Source organism: Bos grunniens, chromosome 5, assembly GCF_055505025.1.
Source record: "Bos grunniens cultivar Pamir isolate PY7600 chromosome 5, Bosgru_T2T1.0, whole genome shotgun sequence".
Taxonomy (NCBI): domain Eukaryota; kingdom Metazoa; phylum Chordata; class Mammalia; order Artiodactyla; family Bovidae; genus Bos; species Bos grunniens.
In genome coordinates, this window is record NC_141169.1 from 113,815,061 (window position 1) to 113,838,926 (window position 23,866).

General features: G+C 53.3%; 1 protein-coding gene and 1 pseudogene across 3 annotated transcripts; one reads left to right on the top strand and one right to left on the bottom strand.

The window, feature by feature from the left end:
• Positions 1 to 167: 167 nt before the first annotated feature.
• On the top strand, positions 168 to 23,656 carry TEF (TEF transcription factor, PAR bZIP family member). Of its 3 annotated transcripts, none has more exons than XM_086403035.1 (4): positions 168 to 358; positions 13,937 to 14,251; positions 18,507 to 18,727; positions 20,070 to 23,656. In XM_086403035.1, exons 1-4 carry the CDS (start codon positions 256 to 258, stop codon positions 20,283 to 20,285), a joined length of 855 nt encoding a protein of 284 aa, XP_086259161.1. In that variant the 5' UTR covers positions 168 to 255; the 3' UTR covers positions 20,286 to 23,656. The 3 variants fall into 3 exon arrangements, with proteins under 3 accessions (XP_086259161.1, XP_086259162.1, XP_086259160.1); XM_086403036.1 differs by lacking the exon at positions 168 to 358 and adding an exon at positions 5,614 to 5,777; XM_086403034.1 differs by lacking the exon at positions 168 to 358 and adding an exon at positions 10,248 to 10,527.
• Positions 565 to 10,145, bottom strand: LOC147373149 (uncharacterized; annotated as a pseudogene).
• Positions 23,657 to 23,866: the final 210 nt, after the last annotated feature.

Here is a 23,866-nt window from a genome sequence, read left to right on the forward strand (position 1 = left end):
GCGCTGTGGCTCCACGTGCTGATGCTGGCGCCGGGCCAGGCCCGCCCTGCCAGGCAGCGGGAAGGGAAGGCCTGGCTGCAGCCGGAGCTGGCAGGTGGCCGAGCCGGGGGTGGACGGGCGGGCCGGGGCCCGTGCTGCCCATTGGCTGCCTCGGGCTCCCGCCCCGCCTGCCTCCAGAGCCTGCGGCTCTCCTGGGCCAGAGCCTGCCTCTCCAGCTGCTTCTAAACTCCCCCAGCAAGCACCTCCCGCCAGGCCATGTCGAGCTGTGACCGGATCGGAGTGGCCCCTGCCATGGACATGCCGGAGGTCCTCAAGTCCCTGCTCGAGCACTCTTTGCCTTGGCCAGAGAAGAGGACAGGTAGGAACGGAGGTGGCCTGCAATGGCCAGCCACCCAGGTGCCTGAGGGGTGGGGGCCACCACGGGCACTGTGGCCGGACAGGCATCTCCAGGCTAGGGAGGGTCCTCAGCAGGGGTCTTCTCTTGGCTTCTTCCCCGGGCGAGGAAGGGCTGGGGTGTAGAGAGGGTCACGGTGGGGAGGGCCTCTGCCTCTCCGGGGATGCCCCCTAGGCTTGCTGGCCCTGGGAAGCTGCGGCCAGCATGCGGCCACTGACAGGTGCGGGGCTCACGCAGGACCAGGACAGGACCAGAGGGCCCTGCTGAAGGAACGCTCCGGATGCTGACGGCTTATTACGTTCCCCCCTCCGTGTGTTGGGGTGCAGGGGACCAGCAGAAGCTGTGGCTTCAGGCGGCCAGCTGCCTGTGTCCTGCAGGAGAAGCTGGCCTCCGGGCGCCTGCTTCAGCTCCCGCTCGCCGGAGGTGCTGGACCCGGCGATGGGGTGAAGGCTGTTATGTAACAGGACCACAGGCTGGAAGCCCCGGTTCCTAGGATACCACAGGCAAACACGGGGCGAGGGAGCCTGTGGAGGAGGGTGTGGACAAGGGGCAGAGCCAGCAGCCAGCACCAGGTGTCTCCCGAGTCCTGCCTGAGAAACCCGGGGGCCATGAGAACTCTGGGGGCCAGCCTGCTTGGGGCTCTCCCTCCCGACAAATATTTCCCCTCATCTCTTCTGTTCTGAGACGTCAGGTCCTCATTGCTCAAGCCCCAGGGATGCCTTTAATGGAGCCCAGCTCCCCCTGGCTGCCAGAGCCTGACCTGAAGGCCAGGTGGCCCTTCACGGGACCTTTCTCAGGCCTCTCCCTCCCCTCCCCACACCTCACCTCCCCTGCAGGTACCTGATCCACCCCATCACCAGGTAGCCCTGGCTGGGCCCGCAGGCCCCGCTTCCACGGGACCCTTAGCCCACTCCCAAATTCTGGGGCCCGAGGACACACACCACAGCCCCTGCCTGGACACGCCTCTCAGGGAACTGGGCTCAGGAAGGGAGGGTGGCAGGCTCTGAGCACGGAGACACCGCCTGAGGGAGGGAGGCAGCGCCCAGAGCCCACGGCAGGGTCCCCCATGGGCTCTCTCCCATGGAGCTCTGGGCCCCTCGGACCTCACCCGTCGGCAGTCTGTGCCCTCTCGGCACTCAGGGTCCTGGCTGCTCACTGGGAGAAGCCCATCCCCTCCGGAAACTCACAGCTTGGCCTGGAAAAGAACCACGGCTGATGTTTTCTTGCCATTCCTGAATGTCCTGTGTGGGGAGGTGAGGCGGGACATCTGGATGTTAAGGGCTCCCTTCTTGGTCTGAGTGCTAGAGAAGGCAGGGTGGGCCTGTGGCCCAGGGCGGGCACAGGGGGCAGCTGGGCTGCTGGTGGGTCTGCGGGGACAGCTCCCACTTGGGCAGGGAAGAGTTCTTGGGGGCGACTCAGGGTGCAGCTCCTCAGACCAAGGCAACAAGGCTTATGAAGTGTGGCAGCAGCTGCTGGTTCCTGGATCCCACCTGGTCCCCAGAGCCCTGTGGAATGTCCCCATCAGTCACTGTGGATGGCAAAGTCCAGGCCCAGAAACCCGCCCCCCTCGCCAGGGTCTCAGGCAGAGCTTTGTCAAGAGCTGGGAAATTGACAGAGGACGGTGGGTCTGGTACAGCCGGGCTGGTCCATGGGAGACGGACCATCTCAGGCCACCTCCTGTCTCTTCTCCATGTGCCCTCTCACTGAGGGTCCGAGGCATGAGACCCTGACAGATTGCGAGATGCCGACAGGTGGATAAAATGATGGAGTGAGGGTTGGAGACTCAAGGGAGCCAGTACACCCCACAAAGACCTCACTCTTAATACTGCCCTCCATCTGCTGTCGCCACTTTCCAAAGCTCCCAGACTCTCCAAATCTTTCATGAAAGTATCCACCTGAAGGCAGTGTACCTTGGTGAAGACAGGGCACAGGACATCAAAGCTGGAATTCCCAGCCAGCAGGGAAAAAGTGTACTTGACCCTGGGACAACTCGGGGGTTAGGGCCCAAGTTGAAAATCTGCCTGTAACTTTATGGCCACCCCCAGATCCATGGTTTCACATCCTCAGATTCAACCAACCGCAGATTGAGTAGTACTGTATGTATTTAGTGAAAAAAATTCACGTATAAGTGGAACCCTTGTGGTTCAAACCCGAGTTGTTCGAGGAACAACCTGTGCTTTAAAAGTTCTTGACGAAGGGGCTTCTCCCCGTGTGCATTCCTCATGCTGGCTTCAATCCCCCCTGGGAGGAGGATGACAGAGGTCTGGTTGCCTCCTGTGCTTCAGCTCACGTGGGGGTCATGGGTCACGTGCAGGGCACACCTGGGGTCCAGAGGGAGGAGACATCCAAGGAGAGTCCTGGGGATGGTGAGACAATGCCCTCACAAGACCCTGCTCGCCCTGCAGACTGTGTTCAACGATGCTCCTTGAACCCCAACTGTGGGGCCTCTGGCTCTTGTTGCCCCTGGGCCTCCCTTCCTCCTCCCCAACTTCCTGGAGGAACAGACTTTCTCCAACAGAGCTGACCAGGCTCCAGACTCCCTGTTTTCAGGCTACAACCACCACCCAGTGGCCTGTCACTCTGGGCCACCCAGGCAACCAGCTTTCTTGCGGGAAGAGAAATCTCTGCCCAGCAAGAGAGTGGATCTGTGCCCCAAGCCTTGACTCAGTTTCCCCTCTGTCTGTGGGCCCTGTTCTTCCCGCTCCCCTGCCTGCCTTTTCTCCTGTGGATCCTCTCCCAGGAGGCATTCTGTTCCAGACTGCTCACCCTCCACTTTCATCTCCAGTTTACAGAAAGACGCGGCTTCTCAAACCACATGGTTAGCGCTTTTACTCCCCAACTCCTTGGCTGTGCTCAGAGGCCGGCACCTCATCTTTCGGCCAGCTTTGGCCACTCAGGCCTCCTTCTCAGGGAACCACGGAGCACAAAAGCACACCGGAGGTGGAACAAGGCCTTCACTTTGAGCTGGGCAGGCGGGATCCCCAGGTCAGGAGCTCCTAACTGGAATCACTGTGGGCTACCCAGCAGGTATCCCTGACATGCCTCTCTCCATCCCCAATCTGTGAAAAGAATACCTGCTTCACAGGCTTCTGGCCAGGATTAAATGACATATCCCAGATGAAAGCGTTTGCAAACTGTGAAGTGCCACGCTGTTTTCTCTGCAAAAGATAAACAGCAGCTGGCCCTGGTTAGGCTCCTTCCATGGACATCACATCTGCCGTCTGACCCTCACTCCCTCCTTTCCGTGGATATTCTCCTGGAAAGAAGTGGATGTGGCAAGGCTGTGGGCACACAAGCAAGGCTGTCTCCATGGAAACACGTGCTGAGGTTCCTAGGGTCACGGTGCCATCAGCCCTGTGCCAAGCAGGACAGCCCAGCTGAGCTGGCTCAGTGGGACCTGGTGGGGCAGAAGCAGGGGTCTGGGTAACCTCCCATTGGGGAACTGAGGTGAGCAGGAGAGAGGGTGGACTCAGAGCAGCCTGGGCTGTCCTGGGCTTGGCCTCAGTGATGGTCTATGTGGTCGCCTCCACTCCCAGCCTGGGGGAACCAGAGCAAGAAATCATGAAATTTGCTTCCATGGAAAAAGAGCCTGGAGAAGTGGCCTTACATGTACTGCACGTGTTATCTCTAATCCTTGTTGTGCTGTGCTGTGCTCAGTCGCTCAGTTGTGTCTGACTCTTGGAGACTAGATGGACTGTGGCCCAACAGGCTCCTCTGTCCGTGGAATTTTCCAGGCAAGAATGCCGGAATGGGTTGCCATTTCTTTCCCCAGGGGATCTTCCCAACCCAGGGATTAAACCCGTGTCCCTTGTGTCTTCTGCACTGACAGGCAGATTCTTTACCACCACGCCACTTGGGAAGCCCCTAACCCTCGCTACCATCTCCTAATGGTAAGGAAACACACTCAGAGGACTGGCTACCCTCAGGGTCAGTACGCAGGCCAGCTTCTTCTCCACCTCCCTTGTCAGGGGCTTACCTTTCTTCTCTACCTGTCCCAATCAGAGAAATGTGAGAAACTCATTCTCACCTAGTGTGGACACTGACAGCAGTGTCCAGCAATCCAGATGACTTTTGCATCCTAATGGGCCTGTCCCACGGCTAGGTTAAGGGAATGAATCCTGGTTCTAATGGCCCCTGTTTCCCAGGTGTGGCTGGGGACTATGCTCAGTGCATTTACATTGCTACTGCTAAGTCACTTCAGTCGTGTCCGACTCTATGCGACCCCATAGACGGCAGCCCACCAGGCTCCCCCGTCCCTGGGATTCTCCAGGCAAGAACACTGGAGTGGGTTGCCATTTCCTTCTCCAATGCATGAAAGTGAAAAGTGAAAGTGAAGTCGCTCAGTCGTGTCCGACTCTTAGCGACCCCATGGACTGCAGCCTACCAGGCTCCTCCGCCCATGGGATTTTCCAGGCAAGAGCTCTGGAGTGGAGTGCCGTTGGCTTTTACATTACCATCTGTGAAACGGCTTTGCAAGAGAGGTGTGATTATCCATTCTACAGACCAGGAGACTGACACTCAGAGATGGGAAAGCCAGACACTTGTCGAGGGGCTCCAACCCAGCTTGGCCTGCTTCCAGGCTCCTCCCTACCCACAGGCTTCCCCGGGGTCTCCAGAACCGTCTCAGGGCAGCACCTCCCCAGTCATCCAAACATTCATCATGCTGAGCGCTTGCTAACATGTGGCACGGGAGCGAGTGAGACAAACACTGCCCTGCTCGCCTGCTGTCTGCATTCCAGTGGGGAGAGAGACAGCAATCAGGAGGGTCAGGGCCAACCTCTCTGAGAGGGGGACATTTGAGCCAAGGCCTGGAGAGTGAGGAAGGGCCAGTTACACCAAGAACTTTCAGGCTGGGGGAACAGTACCTACAAAGGCCCTGTTTGGGTCAAAAACGACACGTGTCTGAGGAATAAAAGGCCACTGTGGCTGCAGAAGGTGAATACATGGGCAAGGAGGAAGAGTGAGGTTACAGAGACCCGCAAGGGGAAGGACTGCAGGGCCTTGAAGGTCATAAAGAAGAGTGAGGCCATCTTCTCCCTGACTACAAGGTCCCACCCTCCCCCAACTATTCTTGGGGAAGTGGCTGGTTGGGAGGAATGGGGTGTTGCCAGGACAACCCAACATGGGATTGTAGTCAGAGATAAACTTCAGGTGAGTGCGTGTTATGCTCCCAAGTGCTATTCTCAGCAGTGTGCCTGAACCGCTCCTTTCCGTCTCAGGCTCAGAGAGGTTAAGTAACTTGCCAAGGTCACACAGGAAGTAGTCCAAGCAAGAATCAGACCTACACGTTCCAGCTCCAGAGTCCACTCCCTACCAACACCGCCTCCACTGGAGAACCCTTAGCTGTCAGAAAGTGGCTGTTGAGACGTGGCAGAGCCTGGAGGTAAGGGCTTCTCTTTGGAAATACTACTCTTAGGGTGGATATCATTCTATATTTCTAAGCTGGGCAGTGGACAAAATGCAAGCCAAACAGGAAACTAAGTACTCTTGAGAGTACTGAGAGATGGGCAAGAGTTGGTGAAGGGCCCTCCACCCACCACCTCTCCCCTAGAACACACTGAGACCACGGTACAAACCGCGGCCCAGAACTATGCAGCCACAGGTATGTGGGCTCAAGAGGAGGCAGTCGTTGGCAAGGCCAGTGGTGGAGGACTCGCCATAAGGGTGGCTTTTATTTACTATTCTAGGTTTGATTGTGAATTAAACACAATGAGTGTTATTTAATGTTAGTAATGTTCCAAATGTGTATGACCTAGCTCTGGAAAGTTTTTGTTAGCCCTCCTACTGGCACCAACAACAAAGTAAGCCAACAAATATTTAGTGGGTGACTACCCTGAACAAAGCTTTGTGCTCTCCTGCATTTGGGATCGCAAAGCACACAGATAACTGGCCTTTGTTAGTGCTCAGTGGAAGCCTTCTCATCGTCCTGCTCTTGCAGACACCAGGCTCATGTCACATTTTGCAGTAAGTCAGGAGAGAGGGTCATACTGTCCTGCAAGATGCTGACTATGAGGCCAAAGAGTCATTATGGGGTATCTGGCCAAAGACTCCCATGCTGGAATTTTAGCTCCTCTGAGCTTCAAGTTTAAATTACCCAAATTGGCATAATGGTTTCATGTAAGGCCCTTTGTTCTGCACATGTTCAATTGAATTAAATTTTTAACTTGGGTTGGTTAGCAAGTTTCTGGAACACTGAAGAGTAGAATTTAAAACCAGACCAGCTCTGGAAAATGGACATTTCATATCCCTTCTCGACTCTAGAACCCACCTTGTCCCCCCATCTCAAAGAATCCTGCTCCTCACCCAACACAGCCTGAATGAAGCGGAAGGGTGGAGGCCCACACAATCCATGCCATACACCATTCAGGCTGGCACTTGACATTGCTTCCCACACGTAATTCTCATAACCACCCTGTGACGTAGGCAGATCCATTTCTGTTTCCAAGAGAAAAATACATGAGACTTAGGCAGCAGAAGTCACTTGTTTGGACAAGAGGTCAGGCAGCCACTGAGGAGGGTCTCTACCCAGGCCTGCATCTCATCCCCACAAAGTCAGCACTGCCCCAGGACCCCCACCTTCCTCAAGAAGCTGCTGCATTGAAACCCTAATACTTTAGAATACAAAGGTGCTACTTCACAGTTTTAACATCTTAATCATGTAACAACATGTTCTTTTCATAGAGTTTACTTCTTTGTCAGGGCTCTCTGTGGAAATTACACTATGGAACACTATGAAACACTGTGGAAATTAGCTAACTGCTTCTCAAATGTTTTCCTCCACTAAGAGGAGGGGCTGCAGTGTTCCTCCCACTTTACTGATAAGAAACAAAGGCAGAGAGAGGACGCTGTGGGTCTTCTCAGATCCGCTGGAGAATGAAGACAAGAACATAATGGCGCCCGCCTCCTGGATGGTGCTGTTGAATGCTGCCAGTCGGCAGCGTGGCTAACCCCCCAGCCTGCAAGTAAGCACGAGAGAGAACATGTTTATGACGTTCCTGCGGTGTTTGTGACATACCATTTACCCTGTGGTTATCCAGGGGAAAAAACCCTCTGTGGGGAGTGTCAGTACATGAACAGAAGACTAAATCAGAACAAAGTTTTAAAGCCCTAACCTGTTTACCCAGCTTCTTAACCTGCTTAGCAGTGCCACTTGCCTGTTAGATCAGTTGCTCCAGGCTGGGTGGTAAATGAAGTGGGTATTATCCCCTTTGAATAACTGAAGATTAAAAAAAAATTGTTTAACTTTTTTTAATCTTAAAAAAAAACACCTAAATCTAAAATGTCATACTACATACCACCTTTGTCATAAACAAATGTTACAACTTTCCACTGTTTTGTTACTATAAATCCTCCTCTAATATCTTAAGAATTTTTTCCCCTTCAATAGTGTCATATTAGCTATGAAAATATACATTTAACAGTAATCCAGTAAGTCTGTCCCTGGCCAAACTAGCCATTGTCTTTTTTAAACTCATACTTTTTTTCCCCATACTTTGTTTTAATCAATTTCCCTGAACTGTCCTTTGAAATTTGTTTCTAAAAACCTCTAGGTCAGTTTATCCTAAAGATATCTTAGTTTAGCCACATAGAGAATTCCCACTAATAACAACTCTGCAACACAACAGATGTTCTGTACATAATTTAGTACTTTCACTAACTAGAGAGTGACATGGGCACTGTACCTCCCTCTAGGATAATGGATACATCAAGCAGTGGATTTGTACCCATCAAGGGTAGCAAAGCTATGAAAATGATTTGTTGACTGCATGTTTGCAATTGTGCATTTTAGGACTTCCCTAGTGGCTCAGTGGTAAAGAATCCACCTGCCAATGTAGGAGACATGGGTTCAATCCCTGGGCTGGGAAGATCCCCTGGAGAAGGATTCTTGCCTGGGAAACCCCATGGACAGAGGAGCCTGGCTTGCTACAGTCCATGGGGTCACAAAAGTCGGACACCACTTAGCCACTAAACAACAAAACAAAAACAATTGTGTATTTTACATGAACTGGCTTACGCTAGCCTCACAAGGTCAGTCCTTCCCCATCTCTCTCAGACAAAGAATAGGAAAGGTGGCCTGGAGAGATGAAGCAATAGGCTGGAGATATCAGACTCAAAAAGTGATTATAGTCTAAGTAATGAGGCTATGAGAACTTGAATTTTGGAGTCAGGCTCTGTCACCTGTGCTCCACAACCATCCAGAGTTCTTTCAAATCTTTTGCTTTCCAGGCTTGCTCAGGCGCCCAGCCTCTTGCTTCAACTGCCAGTACTGATTGTATCAGGCTGACAACTTTGAGCTAGCTGGGTGTCACGGTCACACACCTACTCTATGAATCAAGGACTGTGCCCTGCATCTCGCAGCCTCGCTCCTGGAAGGCAAGAGTCACTGGTCTCACAGGAACAAATAAACTAAAGTCACTGGTCTCATAGGGACAAATAAGCCAAAGTCCCTGCCCTCTCAGGCAGGGAGTACCTAGTATTGTTTGGGTTCAAAGCAGGGTATGATTCCTGCTATCAAGAGGTACAAAGTTTGAGTGACCTGTAGGATCAGGTTCCTAGAAGGACTCAGCATGTGTCCGCCACCCAACCTCACGTTTGACATTTGTACCCGCGTTTCCCGATGAACTCCTAGGAAGCATGTGCATATATTTTGAGAGGGAGGAATTTTGCGTTTGTTTTTTTTTTCCCCTAAGAAAAAGAAGGGAATGTCCTAGAGAGAAACACAATTTCAGAGCTGTTTAGGACTTGAGACTTATCCAGCCCAAGCCCTACATTTTATGGACGAGGAAACAGGCTCGGGTGAAGCAACTGGATTTTCCCAAGGTCACAGGCTAGTTAAGCGCGAGGACGGAAGCGCGTACTCCCGCCCTGGCTCAGGGCCCAGGCCCTCTCTCTGTACCCGCGGCCTCAAGAATGCGCCCTCCACACTAGTGTTTATCTGGCCGCCACGCCCGCACCAGAAACCCGGGATCAGGGGGTAGAATCTGACACCATCTTCAGCGGCAGCCAAGCCTGTTCCGTCCGTCCCTACGGGCGGGCAGGTCGCCGTCCCCGACCCCGCCCTCAGCCAACCTCTAGGTCGCGGGGTGGGGGAGAGGCGGGATAAAAGCTGCGCTGTGAGTCCCGGTACCACGACCCTAGGCAGAGTCCCTAGAACAGAAAGGCCCGCCCCTTCCCTCCCCGCCGCAGCTCCGCACGTGCTGCGCCTCGTGCACCGCCCCGGGCCCCGCCCCCTGCCCTCCATTGGCTGCTCCGCGCCTTCCTCCTGTCCCCCTGCTCCCCGCGCGGCGGGACTCGGCTGCAGCTCCACGTGACCCGCGGAGGGGAGGGGGGAGAGGATGGGGTAAACAGCCGCGGGGACCCCAGGGGTCTCTCTGATAGGCTACCTCCCCACCGGCATGGCCGCTGCCAGCCCCGCCTCCTCTGGGTGGCGCTTCCGGAAGGTGGCGAGACTGGGATGCGAGGGAAGGGAGAGCGGTTTACAATGGTCCGAGAGAAGGGCAGGGGTTACGGCGAAGGCGAAAGCGTGGGTTGAGGGGCAGGGGCTGTCGCCGGAAAGGGCCCCCTAGACCCAGGCCTCGGCAGGCGCCAATCAGGTGACAGCGAGGAGGACGGGGCGGGGCCTGCGGCCCTGCTTCTCACCTGGCCCGGCACGTGTGGCGTTTACCCTAGGGGCGGCCTAGCCAATCACGATCCGGAAGGCTGCGCCTGCCCCCGCCCCCTCTCGCGGGATGGGCCAATCCAAGGCCGCCATCCGGGGAAGCTGGCCTGGCTTTATGAATAATTAATAAGCCAGAGCCAGTCCGCCTGCGGGGTAGGGATGGATGGGGAGTGGGGGGGGCCTCTGCGCGCCTGCGCAGTAGCTGCCTGTGTCGGCAGCTGCGGCGGGTCGCACGGCTCCGTCCCATCTCGGGGGGCGGGCAGGCGGGCGGGGGAGGCGAGGCGAGGCGAGGCGCGCGCGAGCCGAGCGCGGGGCACGATGTCCGACGCGGGCGGTGGAAAGAAGCCGCCTGTAGAGCCGCAGGCGGGGCCGGGCCCGGGGCCGGGGCGCGCAGCTGGGGAAAGGGGCCTGCCGGGCTCCTTCCCTCTGGTCCTCAAGAAGCTGATGGAGAACCCCCCACGCGAGACGCGCCTCGGTGAGGGGAGGCGGCGGTGGATGGGGTGGGGTGGGGGTTCCGCGCTGTTCTGGGGGCGGGGTTTCTGCAAGGGCGGGGCCTTGTGAGGGCGGGGCCGGGGAGGTCGGAGGTCTGGGTGAAGTGGTCCAGCCTGGGGGATGGGGCCAGGAAGGATTCATGGACGGGAGGGCGAGGCGAAAGGGGGTAGGAAGGGGTCGCGGAGGAGCTGAGAGAGGCGGAGTCACATGGGGGTTGGTGGGGAAGGGTGGGGGAGGGAGGCAGTCGGGTGGGGGTCGCGGGGAGGAGGTTCATTGGGGAGGGTCCGGAGCACGCGCGACGTGAAGGGATTACCGAGGAGTCTGATGGGGGTCGCAGCAGCTATTCCAGTGACGCTCCAGGACGCCTGCCCTGGGGACCCCTGCATCAGAATCACTTGGGATGCTTGTTTAAAATGCCCATTTCTGGGCCCCACCCTTCACCCTTCACTGGATCTGCGGCTTCAGAGACAGGACTCTGCATTTTAAGGGGCACCACCCCACTTCCGTGATTCCACAGTCCGCTAAAGTTTGAGATGCCCTGATACACCGTAGCGAACTGCTTTTGTTTATGGCTGTCCTCCTCCCAGCGGGGAGGAGGACCTGCCTTCTTCCCTGCTTGTGAGTATCCTCAGGTTCTGGGTCCTCACTGGAGATTTCTTGGAAATGAGTTTCAGGGCTGCTGCCGAGGTGGAGAGGGGTGTCAGGAGGAGACAGGAGGTGCCTTCTGAGGGGGAGATTGGGATGAAGGTAGAGGGATAAGGGTCAGAAAGAGGCCACTGAGGCCCTTTACCTGGTTGTTTGGGACTGACCCTGGACTTGGAGGCCACAGGGTTGGTCTTTGTCCTGTTTGCTGCTGTGTGTGCTTAGTCAAGTCCCCACTGTTTGGAACCACATGGACTGTAGCCCACGAGGCTCCTCTGTCCATGGGATTTTCCAGGCAAGAATACTGGAATGGGTTGCCATTTCCTCCTCCAGAGTATCTTCCCGACCCAGGGATCGAACCGGGTCTCCAGTGTCTCCTGCACTGGCAGGCAGATTCTTACCACTGGGCCACCTGGGAAGCCCTTGTCTTGTTTCCTAGGCCACAGAGGTCCCTGGGGCTTTTGTGGAAAGCAAGTTTGGCCTTGTTTTTGGTCTGAGAGCGTGGGGTTCAGGGAGCAGCAGGAATACCACCTATAGTGGAGTTTCAGGGGCACTGAGGTATGCTTTCAGTCTTCTGAGATTTGAATTTCCAAGAACCACTGGTGTCTTTCAGGGATTTGGGAAGGAATGGGCCTTCTGTGAATTACCGGTCTTGGGGAATTCATTTTCTTTTAAAAAATGCCATTTCTCTTCCTTTCTTGGGTGTGTTCTGAGACTCCCATCCCTATGGCTATCACGGTCGGGTTATAAATAGCTTCAGCACATTAGGTGAGGCCAGGCTCTCTCCTTCCGCTTCAGGACCTCATATGCACAGACCCTTTTGTTTATTTTTAAGGCAATGCTTTGTTCCAAATCTGGGGCTGAGGCAAGCTGCCCCGGGACGGGTGTGCAAATCTGTCAGGTTCTGTCAGATTACCGAATAACAACCATCCATAATAATAATTCCATCTCACATTTGCAGAATTCTTCCAGAGCCCCTTGACATAATCTTATTTAGTCTTCTGCAGCCGTCCTGTATGGTATTACCCCACTTCTCAGATGAAGAAAGCAGAGGCTCAGAGCTGTGAGGGTGTTTCCTTAAGGTCACGTCACCAGTCCTTACATTGTATCACTGGTAACCACTGATGAACATCTCCTACAGTTAAAACTCCATCTTATAAAAACACTGATTAACAGTGTGCTTAATTGCTCAGGCCAGACAAACCCTGGAACTTGGTACTAGTTCTCCAGTATGGCTGTCTTTCTGTCTCCTCCCTTCTTCCTCTTTTAATCCCCACGACCCCCATCCAACAGGAATCTCAGTCATCTCTGATCAGAATGTAGAGTCAGTGTCTCAGGGAAGGAGAACAGGGAGGCCATCTGGCCCACCCAGCTCACCAAAGCTTGGCTTTCTTACTTCCCATTTGGTTTTAAACCAAAGCCTGGTACAGAAGGCAGTTGCAAGAATTCGAGTTACTTTGTATTAGTAGCCATGACCAAATTCTGTTTGTCAAAACCTCCACCTTTTCACTGGGTGTGTCCATTTTTATTGAACCAACAAGCTGCTTTTTGGCTGTCTGAGGTCTAGGCGTCCATGCATGACTGGTTTACTTCCAACATAATCGTATTTGATTTCTGTTTCATTTCAGAAACCAGAGTTCAAAGTTGTCGCCCTCAATTTGAAAACCCATTATGAGCTTGTCATGATCTTATCTCCCACTTCCCTCATTTGCCTCCCTGTCACTCTGATTTTCTTCCAACCTTGTCACATTTTTCTCTTTTTTTCTCAATTTGCCCTTTCTTGGATATCCATCCACGTGTATAACTTTCGGGCTGAGACAGTTAGGTGGGTTCATGTCCCCACTGATTGATTTGTTTTGCTTTGAATGGGAGCATTCTTTCTTCTTCAGCTCCATGCGTCTGTTTCTTCCCAAAAAACCTGCCTTAAGTCTCTGCTCATTCAGGGATAAGCAAATGGTCTCTGGAAATGGTTGCTGTGAAAAAGGTCCTGAAAAGACAGCTCCAGGCCCTCTCTATCTATAAACCCAGCCTTCTTCATTCAGTACACTCATCTTCCTGGGGTCTGCTGTCTTGCCTGCTCCTGTATTGGTCCTCATGATCTAGAAATGAATCAAACACAATCCCTTCCCTGAGCAAGCTCACCATAATAATGAATGCCTGGCGTGTGCCAGGAGCTCTACAAGACACTTTCAAATGTTACCTCTAGTCTTCACCAAAGAAGGAGCTTTATCCTTACTTACAGTGGAGGACATTGAAGCTGAGAGAGGTTAAATAACATGGCTAAGGTCACACATCACTGCAGTGGGTGGCAGGCAGGATGGGACAGGACAGAAGAACAAGCAAGTTCTTGGCCTGAGGAGTCAGCCCTTTCCTAAGATAGCAGGATCAAAAACCCCATTCCCCAGCCCCCGACCCCCGCCGATAGGCTCTCTCCAGCAGATGATAATCCCACAGCCTGTTCTGAATTAACCCTGGGACTACATCAGGCCTCAGAGCTGATGGCAAGCATCCTAGGAAGCCCAGGCATGGATTTGCAGCACATGAGGGTATGCTGCCATCTCTAAAGGAGACCAGTGGTCCTGGTTCAAGCACCAGGTTATAACTGGAGAATAATGTGGGCTCTTGAAATGCATGCATGGATGGATCAGGACTCCGAGAGAGATGGCTCTGCCCTGTGAGGCTCACCATGTGCCTCCTGGGGTTGAGTTACTCTCTCAAGAGATGTCTCATCACAGATTTTGTGTCTACAGATAAGGAAAAGGGGAAGGAAAAGCTGGAGGAAGACGAGGCTGCAGCAGCCAGCACCATGGCCGTCTCAGCCTCCCTCATGCCGCCCATCTGGGACAAAACCATCCCGTACGATGGCGAGTCTTTCCACCTGGAGTACATGGACCTGGATGAGTTCCTGCTGGAGAATGGCATCCCCGCCAGCCCCACCCACCTGGTGCAGAACCTGCTGCTGCCGGTGGCTGAGCTAGAAGGGAAGGAGTCAGCCAGCTCCTCCACGGCGTCCCCACCATCCTCCACTGCCGTCTTTCAGCCCTCGGAAACCGTGTCCAGCACAGGTTGGTGATGAGCCTTTGGGCAGGGCCACCTGCCTCATCCAAGGAGATCCACTTCCCAGGGGGCTGCGTGGTCCCATTGGACCTACCATTAGCAGAAGCCCTCTGCTCCCCCACCCTTCAGCACAATCCCCCACGGCTGGAGATAAAAATAGCCATCCCCTCAGTGGCAGCCGGAGCCTTCCTGTCTTTGGTTGCTACAGATGGTCAGCCCAGTGCAGTGAGCAGTCCCAGTCGGAGGCTTCATAGGATAGCAGTGCCATCCTGCCTCTCCGCAGTACTGCTCTCTGCCGCCGTGTGCACTTTGCCTCAGATTCTTAGGAAGCTCAGGCAATAATAATAACAACAGCAAACATTTATTTAACATTTATTCTGTGCCAGGCACTAACACATAATCCTCACAAAACCTCCTTATGAGGTTGATACTTTCATCCCCATTTTATTTTATTTATTTAGCTGCACTGGGTCTTGGTTGTGGCACGTGAACTCTTAATTGCAGCATGTGGGATCTAGTTCCTTGACCCGGGATCAAACCCGGCATTGGCAGTGTAGAGTCTTAGCCACTGGACCACCAGGGAAGTCCCCTGTTATCCCCATTTTCTAGGTGAGGAAACTCAGAAGTTAGGTCACTTGCCCAGGGTAACACAGCTGATGGGAAGTGGAGGCAGCACTTGAACCCAGGATGTCCGACTGTTTAGCCAGGTACTTCTCAGGTACTACCACGAAGAAGGCATTTCCACTGCCAGGACCAATACCATCTTTGGGATTCCTGCTTCATCCTCTTGTCCTTTTTCTGTTTTACCTCCATTTGGTTGGTTTTCATGCCCCTGGGTCATGAACCCATCAGAGCAGACATGGTCCCTGTTTCAGGGGCTCTGCAAAGCTTTCCACAGGCTCAGTTCAAGGCATATAGGCAGATGTCTCCTGGAAAAGACCCCAGGAGCTGGTGTGGAACCCAGGAAACCTGCACCCAAGGAATTCTCATGCTCTATTTTTTTTCTTTTTATAATGGAAAAATGTTCAGATATGAAAATGAAGGGCTGCTATAATAAACCTCCAATAACCATCACTCAGGTTCTGTAGTAATTGGCTCATAACCAGTCTTGTTTTCTATAACCTCCTTCATTCCCCTAACCTGATTATTTTCAATCAAATGTATATGTAAAGTATAGTTTTTTTAAGAACAGAAATACCAGTTTTACATCTGAAATTGACAGTAGATCCAAATGTTACTGTTTTACAGTTTGCTTGAATCAGGAGCCAAACGAGACCCACACATTTCAGTTAGTGATGTGTCTTAAATCTCTTGTAGTCTGTGGGGTCTCCTTTCCTTTTTATTTCTCTGCAGTTTGTTTGTTGAAGCTGAATTGTTTGTCCTATAGAGTTTCACACATGCTGGATTTTCTGGTTATATCCCTCTACTGCCTTTTAACATGCTCCTCTGTCCCTCGTTTCTGTGCTGTAAACCATTCAGCTTCAGAGGCTTCAGCTGATTCCAGCCGAATTCTTGTTTGAAGGCAGCTCATTTTTGTGCTGGTCAGGTTATCCTGAAAGGCTGGTTCCGTGTGTGGGTAGGGGACAGAGCTGGAAATGAGCCCTCTTCTTATACCTGAGGCCGCCTAGGTGGAATTTCCCTCTGATTTTGTGTTTAAGTAGACCTTAATGAAGTGTGGCGTCCAGAGGTGCCCCTATCATAGGTGCACCGCTCGATGAATCTTCAGAGTGAGCCCACCCATGTAACTACGCCCCATTCAGAGCAGAGAACAGTCGGTATTCTGGAAGTTCCTCCTGACCCCACTCAGTCCTCACTCCCCAGAGGTATCCACCATCCTTATTTCCATCACCAGAGATTCGTTTTGTTTATAGATGAACGTTCTGTAAATGGAACTGTATATTACGTTCTCTTTTTCTTTAAGTAAATTACATTTACACGTTCACATTTAGAGCTTCCTATGGCTAGCTTTATAGTAACATACAAATCATGTGGGCATCAGTGACTAAAAATAGATTTATAGAACATACTTATGGACTATTCCTGTGACAGAAAAACCACGATACAAATAAAGTAAGATTTATACTGAAGAGTTATACATGTGGTAGAAATGAAACAGTTCATTTTTCAGTTCCTCTGTAATAAGTAGTCTGTATGCTTTCGTGACTAGCTCCTTTCCTCAACTCCGTGTATGAGAATCATCCATGTTGTTGCCTGTAGCAGAGCTGTATTCATTTTTTGTTGCTGAATGGTATTCCGTGTTTTATTTTGCCTCACTATGCGGCATTTGGGATCTTAGTTCCCACACCAGGGATCGAACCTGTGCCCCCTGCAGTGGAAGCACAGTCTTAACCGCTGGACAGCCAGGGAAGTCCCTCCAAGTTGTATTGCATGGCCACACCACAGTTTTTACCCACTCTTTAGGGGATGGACACAAGAGATGTTTCCAGGTCGGGGTTATGCCTAATAGCACTGCCATGAACATTTGTGTGTGAGTCTTTTTTTTTTTTTTAATTCTTATTTTGTGAGTCTTTGTATGCATTTTCTGTTGGGCATTTTCCGAGGAGTAGAGCATCGGATACCCAGTGTTCGATGGGAAGGGTTGTGACTTGCACGTAGACTCACTCTAGATTGTTTCAGGACCACCCGCCTCTCTGTCTTTCTGAATACTCCCTGGAAGGGAAGCTGAGTTGCACCCAGTCAGCTTTTTGTAGATGTTTCCAAATAGGATACAAAGTGGCTGTTGCCATTTGTACTCCCACCAGCAGTACAGGGGCGGTCTAGTTGCCAGGCTGTGGTACCTTGGCTGTTGGTTGTTTATTCCTATAGTTACCATGTTGGTCCCTGGCCACTCATTCTTCTGACACTCAGCCCTGTTTGTAATTAACCTGTCTGATAGGATACAAGTTGTTTATATGCACTATCCAGTTAAAACCTATGTCTGATCATGTCACACCTCTGCTCAGAACCCTCCAGTGACTTCTTTCACCTCAGGGGAGAGTCAAAATCAGTAACACTGTTGACGTCCGGACCAGATAGTTTTTGCTGGGGTTGGGGAAGGGCTGTCCTTGCACCGCAGCATGTGTAGCAGCACCCATGGCCTCTACCCACCAGACGCCAGTGGAACACACCCCTCCACCCTAACAGGGTCACGTGTCCCCTGCAGAACAAACTTGTTCCTGACTGAGAACCACTGCTTTACTGGGATTAAAGGTCCTACGCTTTCTGTCCCCATCCTGTTACTCCTCCCTCTTAGTCACCCCAGCCACAATGGCCTCTGCTCTCCTCAAGTCTCCCAGTACTTGCCTGTGCACAGACCATGCACTTGGTGTTCACTCTTTCTGAAATGTTCTCCCAAATATCCACATGGCATCCAACACTTCTGTATGGATGTTTGTAATGTATCTTATGTAACGTCATCCTTCCCCATAGGATAACATTCCATGAAGGCAAGGATTTTTCTTTTGTTCACTGCTTTGTCTTTGCCAGGACAGTCCTTGGCATATAGTAGATGTTTAATAATGTATCTATTGACTGAATAATTATTTTTGTGTCCTCTTATAAGTAGCATTGAGCAAGTAGGCCAAAGGTATAGATTAAAAAAAAATAACTTATCCCTAATAACACATAAGATTTGAATAGGGTTTTGCTTTTTGTTTTTTTGGCCAGACTTAAATTTTAGTTTATTTACCATCCACGTGACCCTAGGAAAACCTTGTCATTTCTCCAAGCCTTGGTTTCCTCATCTGTAAAATAAGGTTAACACCCATCTCCCTTTCAGAGTTGTCATGAGACTGAATGAGCACAGCCACTGATTCGTCTCAAGGGGATTCAGAAATGGAAGCCATTTCATTATTCAGTCTGTGTCCCTAAACCATTATAGTTCCTGGTGAGATTCAGCTGCTTCTCATTACTTGAGAACTTGAAACCACAGGAAGTTAAGGGGGTATAATGATTTAATGTTTTGCTTAACATTTCTGGGGGGAAAAACAATTGGAAAATCTTGTCTTTTTCGAAGGCCCCTGTTTCCTTTTGAGCATTTTGTTCCTAAAGGGAAGAATTCTTTTCGTGTTTGCGTTGTTGAATTGAATCACATATGCCAGTCTGGCTTGTGAGGGGCTGGTGCTCTTATAGATTTTCTTCCCTCCAAGCAGCAGTCGCTTCTGTGACCTTGAGATTCAAGTAGGTGTCTGGGTATGTGACGTGAGCCTTGGCTATTTAGTGAGTCTAGGCTTTTTCAGGACCACCTGCCTCTCTGTCTTTCAGAATCCTCCCTGGAAAAGGAGAGGGAGACCCCCAGTCCCATCGACCCCAACTGCGTGGAGGTAGATGTGAACTTCAATCCCGACCCTGCCGACCTGGTCCTCTCCAGCGTGCCCGGCGGGGAGCTCTTCAACCCTCGGAAGCACAAGTTTGCCGAGGAAGACCTGAAGCCCCAGCCCATGATCAAAAAGGCCAAGAAGGTCTTTGTCCCTGATGAGCAGAAGGTAACTTGGTACATAGTGAAAGTGCAGCGTGGGCTCAGGGGTCAAGGGGCTTTCCCCAACTTCCATTCAGTTTCCCTGGGAGGACCCACCCTCCTTGGGGACACATCGAGAAAGGCGTGCATTCAGAGCTTTGGGCCACATCCTGCAGCAGTTGAGAGAAAGGCATTTGGGTGGCGTTTGGCCCCGGCTTGACTCCCCGCAACGTCTCTTTCCATTCTAGTCGCCGGCTATGCCCGTGCTCCCACTTCCCTGGCTTCAGCCCAGCCCTTGGGCAAGAGCTCAGTCGGCCACAGAAACCGGGATTGAACAAGCCCTCACTTTGAAGGACAAAAGATAGCTGCACATTGCCATGACAGGGATGAGCCAGCAGCCTTCAAGCTGATGGTTTTATAGGAGCTGGGATGGGAGGAGTTGTTCAGTCACTAAGTTGTGTCCGACTCTTTGCGACCCCATGGACTGCAGCACACCAGGCTTCCCTGTCCTTCACCAACTCCCAGAGCTTACTCAAACTCAGGTCTGTTGAGTTGATGATGCCATCCAACCATCTCATCCTCTGTTGTCCCCTTCTCCTCTTGCCCTCGACCTTTCCCAGAATCAGGGTCTTTTCCATTGAGTCGGCTGTTAGCAACGGGACTGGGAGGAGAGGAGGATCTTGTAGTTTTTCCCTTCCCCACTGAGAAAAACTCAGAAAAGGGACTTCTCACCTAAGCTTTATAGAGTCAGGCAGACCTCAGGTTCCTCATCTGTAAAATGGGAATAACCATACCTGCCTCTTGAGAGGTTTCTGAGGCTTTTACAATAATAACGATGAAAATGGTAAACCTTTATGGGGTCCTTACTATAAGCCAGGCATTGGTATAAGCACCTTGCACATATTAACTCTTCTAATTCTCAGGCAACTTTGAGGTAGTTACTGTAATTACCCCCCATTGTAAAGACAAGGTGGGGAGACATCGTGAGGTTAAGGAACTTGCTCGGTTCCACTGCTAGAAAGTGGCAGAACAAGATGTGAACTCCGGGAACTGGAGTCAGGGTGCAGACCCTCAGCCACAGCCTAAGTGAGGCAGGAGTACAGACAGTGCTGTATGTTGGAGCAGCAGAGAGAGACCACTGGTAAGAGGAAGGCCCATCCTTCCACCAGTGGTCCCACTTGGATTCTGTGGGGTCTGTGGATAATGCTCCCTGGGTGTAAGGGCTGGGCCCCTGGGAGTCCCCGGGTCCCAGCTGCACCATGTGGGTTAAAAGAGGAATCGGTGTGGGTGGGGTGGAGTGCTGGCAGGAGGGGAGGGGTGGGTTCTCTCTTAGGAAAGTGGAGAGACCCACCAAAGACCCTTCCCCACAGGACGAGAAGTACTGGACGAGACGCAAGAAGAACAATGTGGCGGCCAAGCGGTCCCGGGACGCCCGGCGCCTGAAGGAGAATCAGATCACCATCCGGGCAGCCTTCCTGGAGAAGGAGAACACGGCCCTGCGGACGGAGGTGGCGGAGCTGCGCAAGGAGGTGGGCAAGTGCAAGACCATCGTGTCCAAGTATGAGACCAAGTACGGGCCCTTGTAACACGCGCCCCCGCTGGGGCGCTGCCTCACTCAGACCTCTGCCCGGGGCCCCTGAAACCCACCCCCGCGTGGAGACTTATGACTCGTCGTGGGCGCATGGTGGCGCACCTGCCCCGGAGCCTTCACGTTCAAGCTTCATTATCACACACGACCAGTGCGGCGACTTCCCTGGGGGCCAGCCTCCTCCCTGGCGGGACTCGAGAGAATCTACGAGGCGGTGAATAAGCCTTCGTCTCTGTCCTTGGCTGTCGCAGCTGGCCCAGAAGGGGACCTCTGGAGCACAGGCTCTCCTCTCCCAGGGGGCCCAGGCTTCCGTGACTCTCCCTCTTCTCCAGCCTGGGCCGGGCCAGGCCCGTATCTGCAGAATGAGTGGTGATGACTGTCGCCCTTACGTCTTCTCAGGTAGCTGGGCACATTTCTAGGCAGGGCGGGTCTGTCATCCTCCCCAGAAAGTCTTAGAGAGAGAAGCCTCTGTTCCTATCTTCCTCAGAGGTAGAAAGACATGCCAGCTCCTCTGTAGCGTCCGTGTGGGCACCAGGCCGTGGAGGCGTGGTCTCTACGCAGCCGGGGATGACCTTTGCATCTGGGCCTGCAGCAGAAGGTCACCCAGCCGTTCCTGGTTCCCTGACCCCTTTTCTCTGTGGCTCGAGGCTTGGGAGGAGGAGGCCCTGGTGAGGGGCTCCCTGTGCGTTCCATCCACTGCTGGGAGAGACTCCCAGGGCGGTGGTCTCTGCGCCCTGGTCACCGTGCTCATCTACTCTTCTCCGGGGCACTCGTGGAGGCTGCCTAAGTCTCCTTTGTCCCACCAGACTGGGCCTCTGGCCCTGCTGTTTTTCCTCACCCAGTGACCACGCTCAGATCTTGGATTTTACCTGAAAAGTCCCCTCGTCTGGGGAGCTTAACTTCCTGGAGTGGAGACGCACCTTCTGCATGGTGTTCAGATACCTGGCCTCCACGGCCCCCTCTCACCCTCCCCCAGCACCGCTGGTGGAGAGCCAGGCATGTTTCTCTAGAAGCTCCCGTTCTTTCTTGCTCTGCTTTCTCGTGCGGGCCATGCCCAAGCCCGCTCTCCCCGAAAAGCAGAAGAGGGCTTCCTGGTTCTCGCTTCAGGATCCACCCAAGTATGAGCAGCCTAGAGGGCGTCCCCGGGCAGGGCCCTGGTCACCGGGTCCCACCCAGCTCATATGGAAGAACAGGCTCCTGGGACTTGGACATAGGCTAGAAACCCCTCCATCCGGGTCCTAGGAGACGGCCAGCTGTGCAGGCCCGGCCAAGGTGTGGGTGGAGGGGCCCACCTCGCGGCTGCTCCTTCCTCTCATGTCCGGCTGGACTCATCCTTCGGTTCTGCCCGGAAGACTTGTTACGGACATCTGCGGAACCCTCTGCTCGCTGTGGTCAGCCGGGCACCTGGAGATGGGTGTATTTATTTGCTCAGGGCAGGCAGCCTGTGGTAAGGAGGGGTCAGAGGTGACAGGCACACTTTTGTTGCGTTCACCACTGGTTTTATTTAAAGTGGTGGCTCCGAGTCCTGGGCCTTGACCCCTAAAGACTTTTTATAACAGATGTTAAGAGCAGGGGAAGCCATCCACTGGCCGTGGACCACACCCCAGGGGAACACACGGCCCTCCAGGGACCTGCACCCCCACCTCTCCAGGGGACTTGACAAAGGTCCTCGAGGCCGAGGGATGTTGGTGCCCCTTCCCCCTCCCCCGACTTTGACTTCGTGGTTCTATGAAAACCATGTTAACACTTTTCACTCTTATAACCACAGCAGGGCAGTTGCATCCAGCATGTCCATGTCCTGCCCTGGGCAGCTTGCCCGCCCGGGCACTCTCGCTCTGGTCTGGCCACCCACCCAGAGGGCACTTCTCATTTTGTTATTGGGAGAAGAGCCACCAGCTTAAAAGCTCTTCATTTTCTTTGGCCAGAAAGTGTATGGTTTGTGTTTTCTCGGTTTTTTTCCCCCCCTCTAAGGGATGGACATTTAGTCTCTGGGTGGCGTCCACTCTCCGACCCCAGCAGGTGTGGTGATGGCCTGCTGTCTCTTCTCTCTGTCCCACTTTCTGCCTGTCTGGGTGCCCTCCCCTTGCACCTCCTCCCCCAACCCTCCCCCCCCCCGCCCCTGCCCCAGGCAGTGGGTGTCTGGTTCCTTCCCAAAATGCTCACTTGGAAAGAGCGTGGCTGCTGGCCTCTTCTAGAAGAGCCCCTTCGAGTCAGGAGTCTGGCGGGGACAGGAAGGAGAGGTCCGTGGAGATTGACATGCTGGGGAAAAGGGTGCTCAGGTAAGCGTGTCTTCTTAGTCCTTGCAGGAGAGGTGGTGCCTCCTCAGTTTCCATCGTGGAGTTGGGAGTCTTCTTGACTCCCTGCCAGGCCCTCTCCATCTTAGGGCTAATGGCCAAAAACTGAGGCTCCTGTCCTCATGTCTTTGACACCCTCTGCAAAGCACCAGAGACGAGAGATGCCAGTGTGAGTGGCTTTCCCTGGGCTTGCAGTGGGCTGGGACGGGCCATGCCTTCCTGAGCGCCCCCTTTCACCTCAGTTGCAGCCTCCGAACAGACAAATCATGAATGAGATGGAATGTTGCAAGAATATGCATATAATAAATGTATATCTAGACATAGAATACATATATATTTAGGGAGAGCTTTCACAGTGACCAGCAGTCTTGTGGAGGACCTGGGTAACTCTTACCCTTGGCCCAAGGCAAAGGGTTTGCCTGTCTGGGGCCTGAGGTTGGGGAAGGCACGTAGCAGTGACCCTTGATTCTGGGTAAGCGTCGCCCTGGTCAGGGGGGACCTGCTGTGGCCCTGGCAGGCAGCGTCTGCAGTCGTCCAGGCAGAGGTGGGGCAGCAGGCGAGGGGGCCAGCTGACAAGGGCTGCTCTGTGCTGGGCAGCTCTCCATCCGGGACCCTGGGAGCAAAGGGCTCAAAGCCCCCTGGTTTTCATGGCAAAGCCCTACCACCCCAGAGCTCCTTTAACATCTGTTAATTAAGTGCAATAAATTTTTCTAGAAAATGGCAAAGATGACTTCCAGGTGGATATTGCTGTCTTACAGTGTTGGGGACGCCAGAGCACCACTTGGTTTTATTTTTCTAAGTGCATGTGATGTGACAGAGTGTGTGGGGCTCTGCGCCCTCCCCCGGGAGCTGGCATTCCAGCAGGCCCCTCTCTCCTTCACCCGTGTCGGGGAAGGAGGCACGGCGCAAACCCCTTCTCCCTGGCCGGCGCGGGGCAGATGCGGAGCGTAGCCCGCTGGCCTTATGTGCGTGTGTGCGTGCGAGTGTGCCACTGCTGGTGGGCCCGGGTGACGTGGCGGGAGGGAAGCCGGGGATGTAGCCTTTTCAAACAAAATTAAATATTTTGAGACGAGAATCGCGGGGCTGTCTTTTCTGTCCTCCCCACGTCAAGGCCGAGCCGCCCTAGCCAGTCTGTGCCTGCTTCTTCACGTGTCAGGTGGAAGGAATCCCTGCCCCCTTAGCCACACAGTTCCTGAGAAGGGACAAGTGCCAGGCCCCGGAATCGTCCTCAGCAGTTAGAACAAATGAAAGCGCAGCACGGCTGTTGGAACGCCAGGGAACTGCT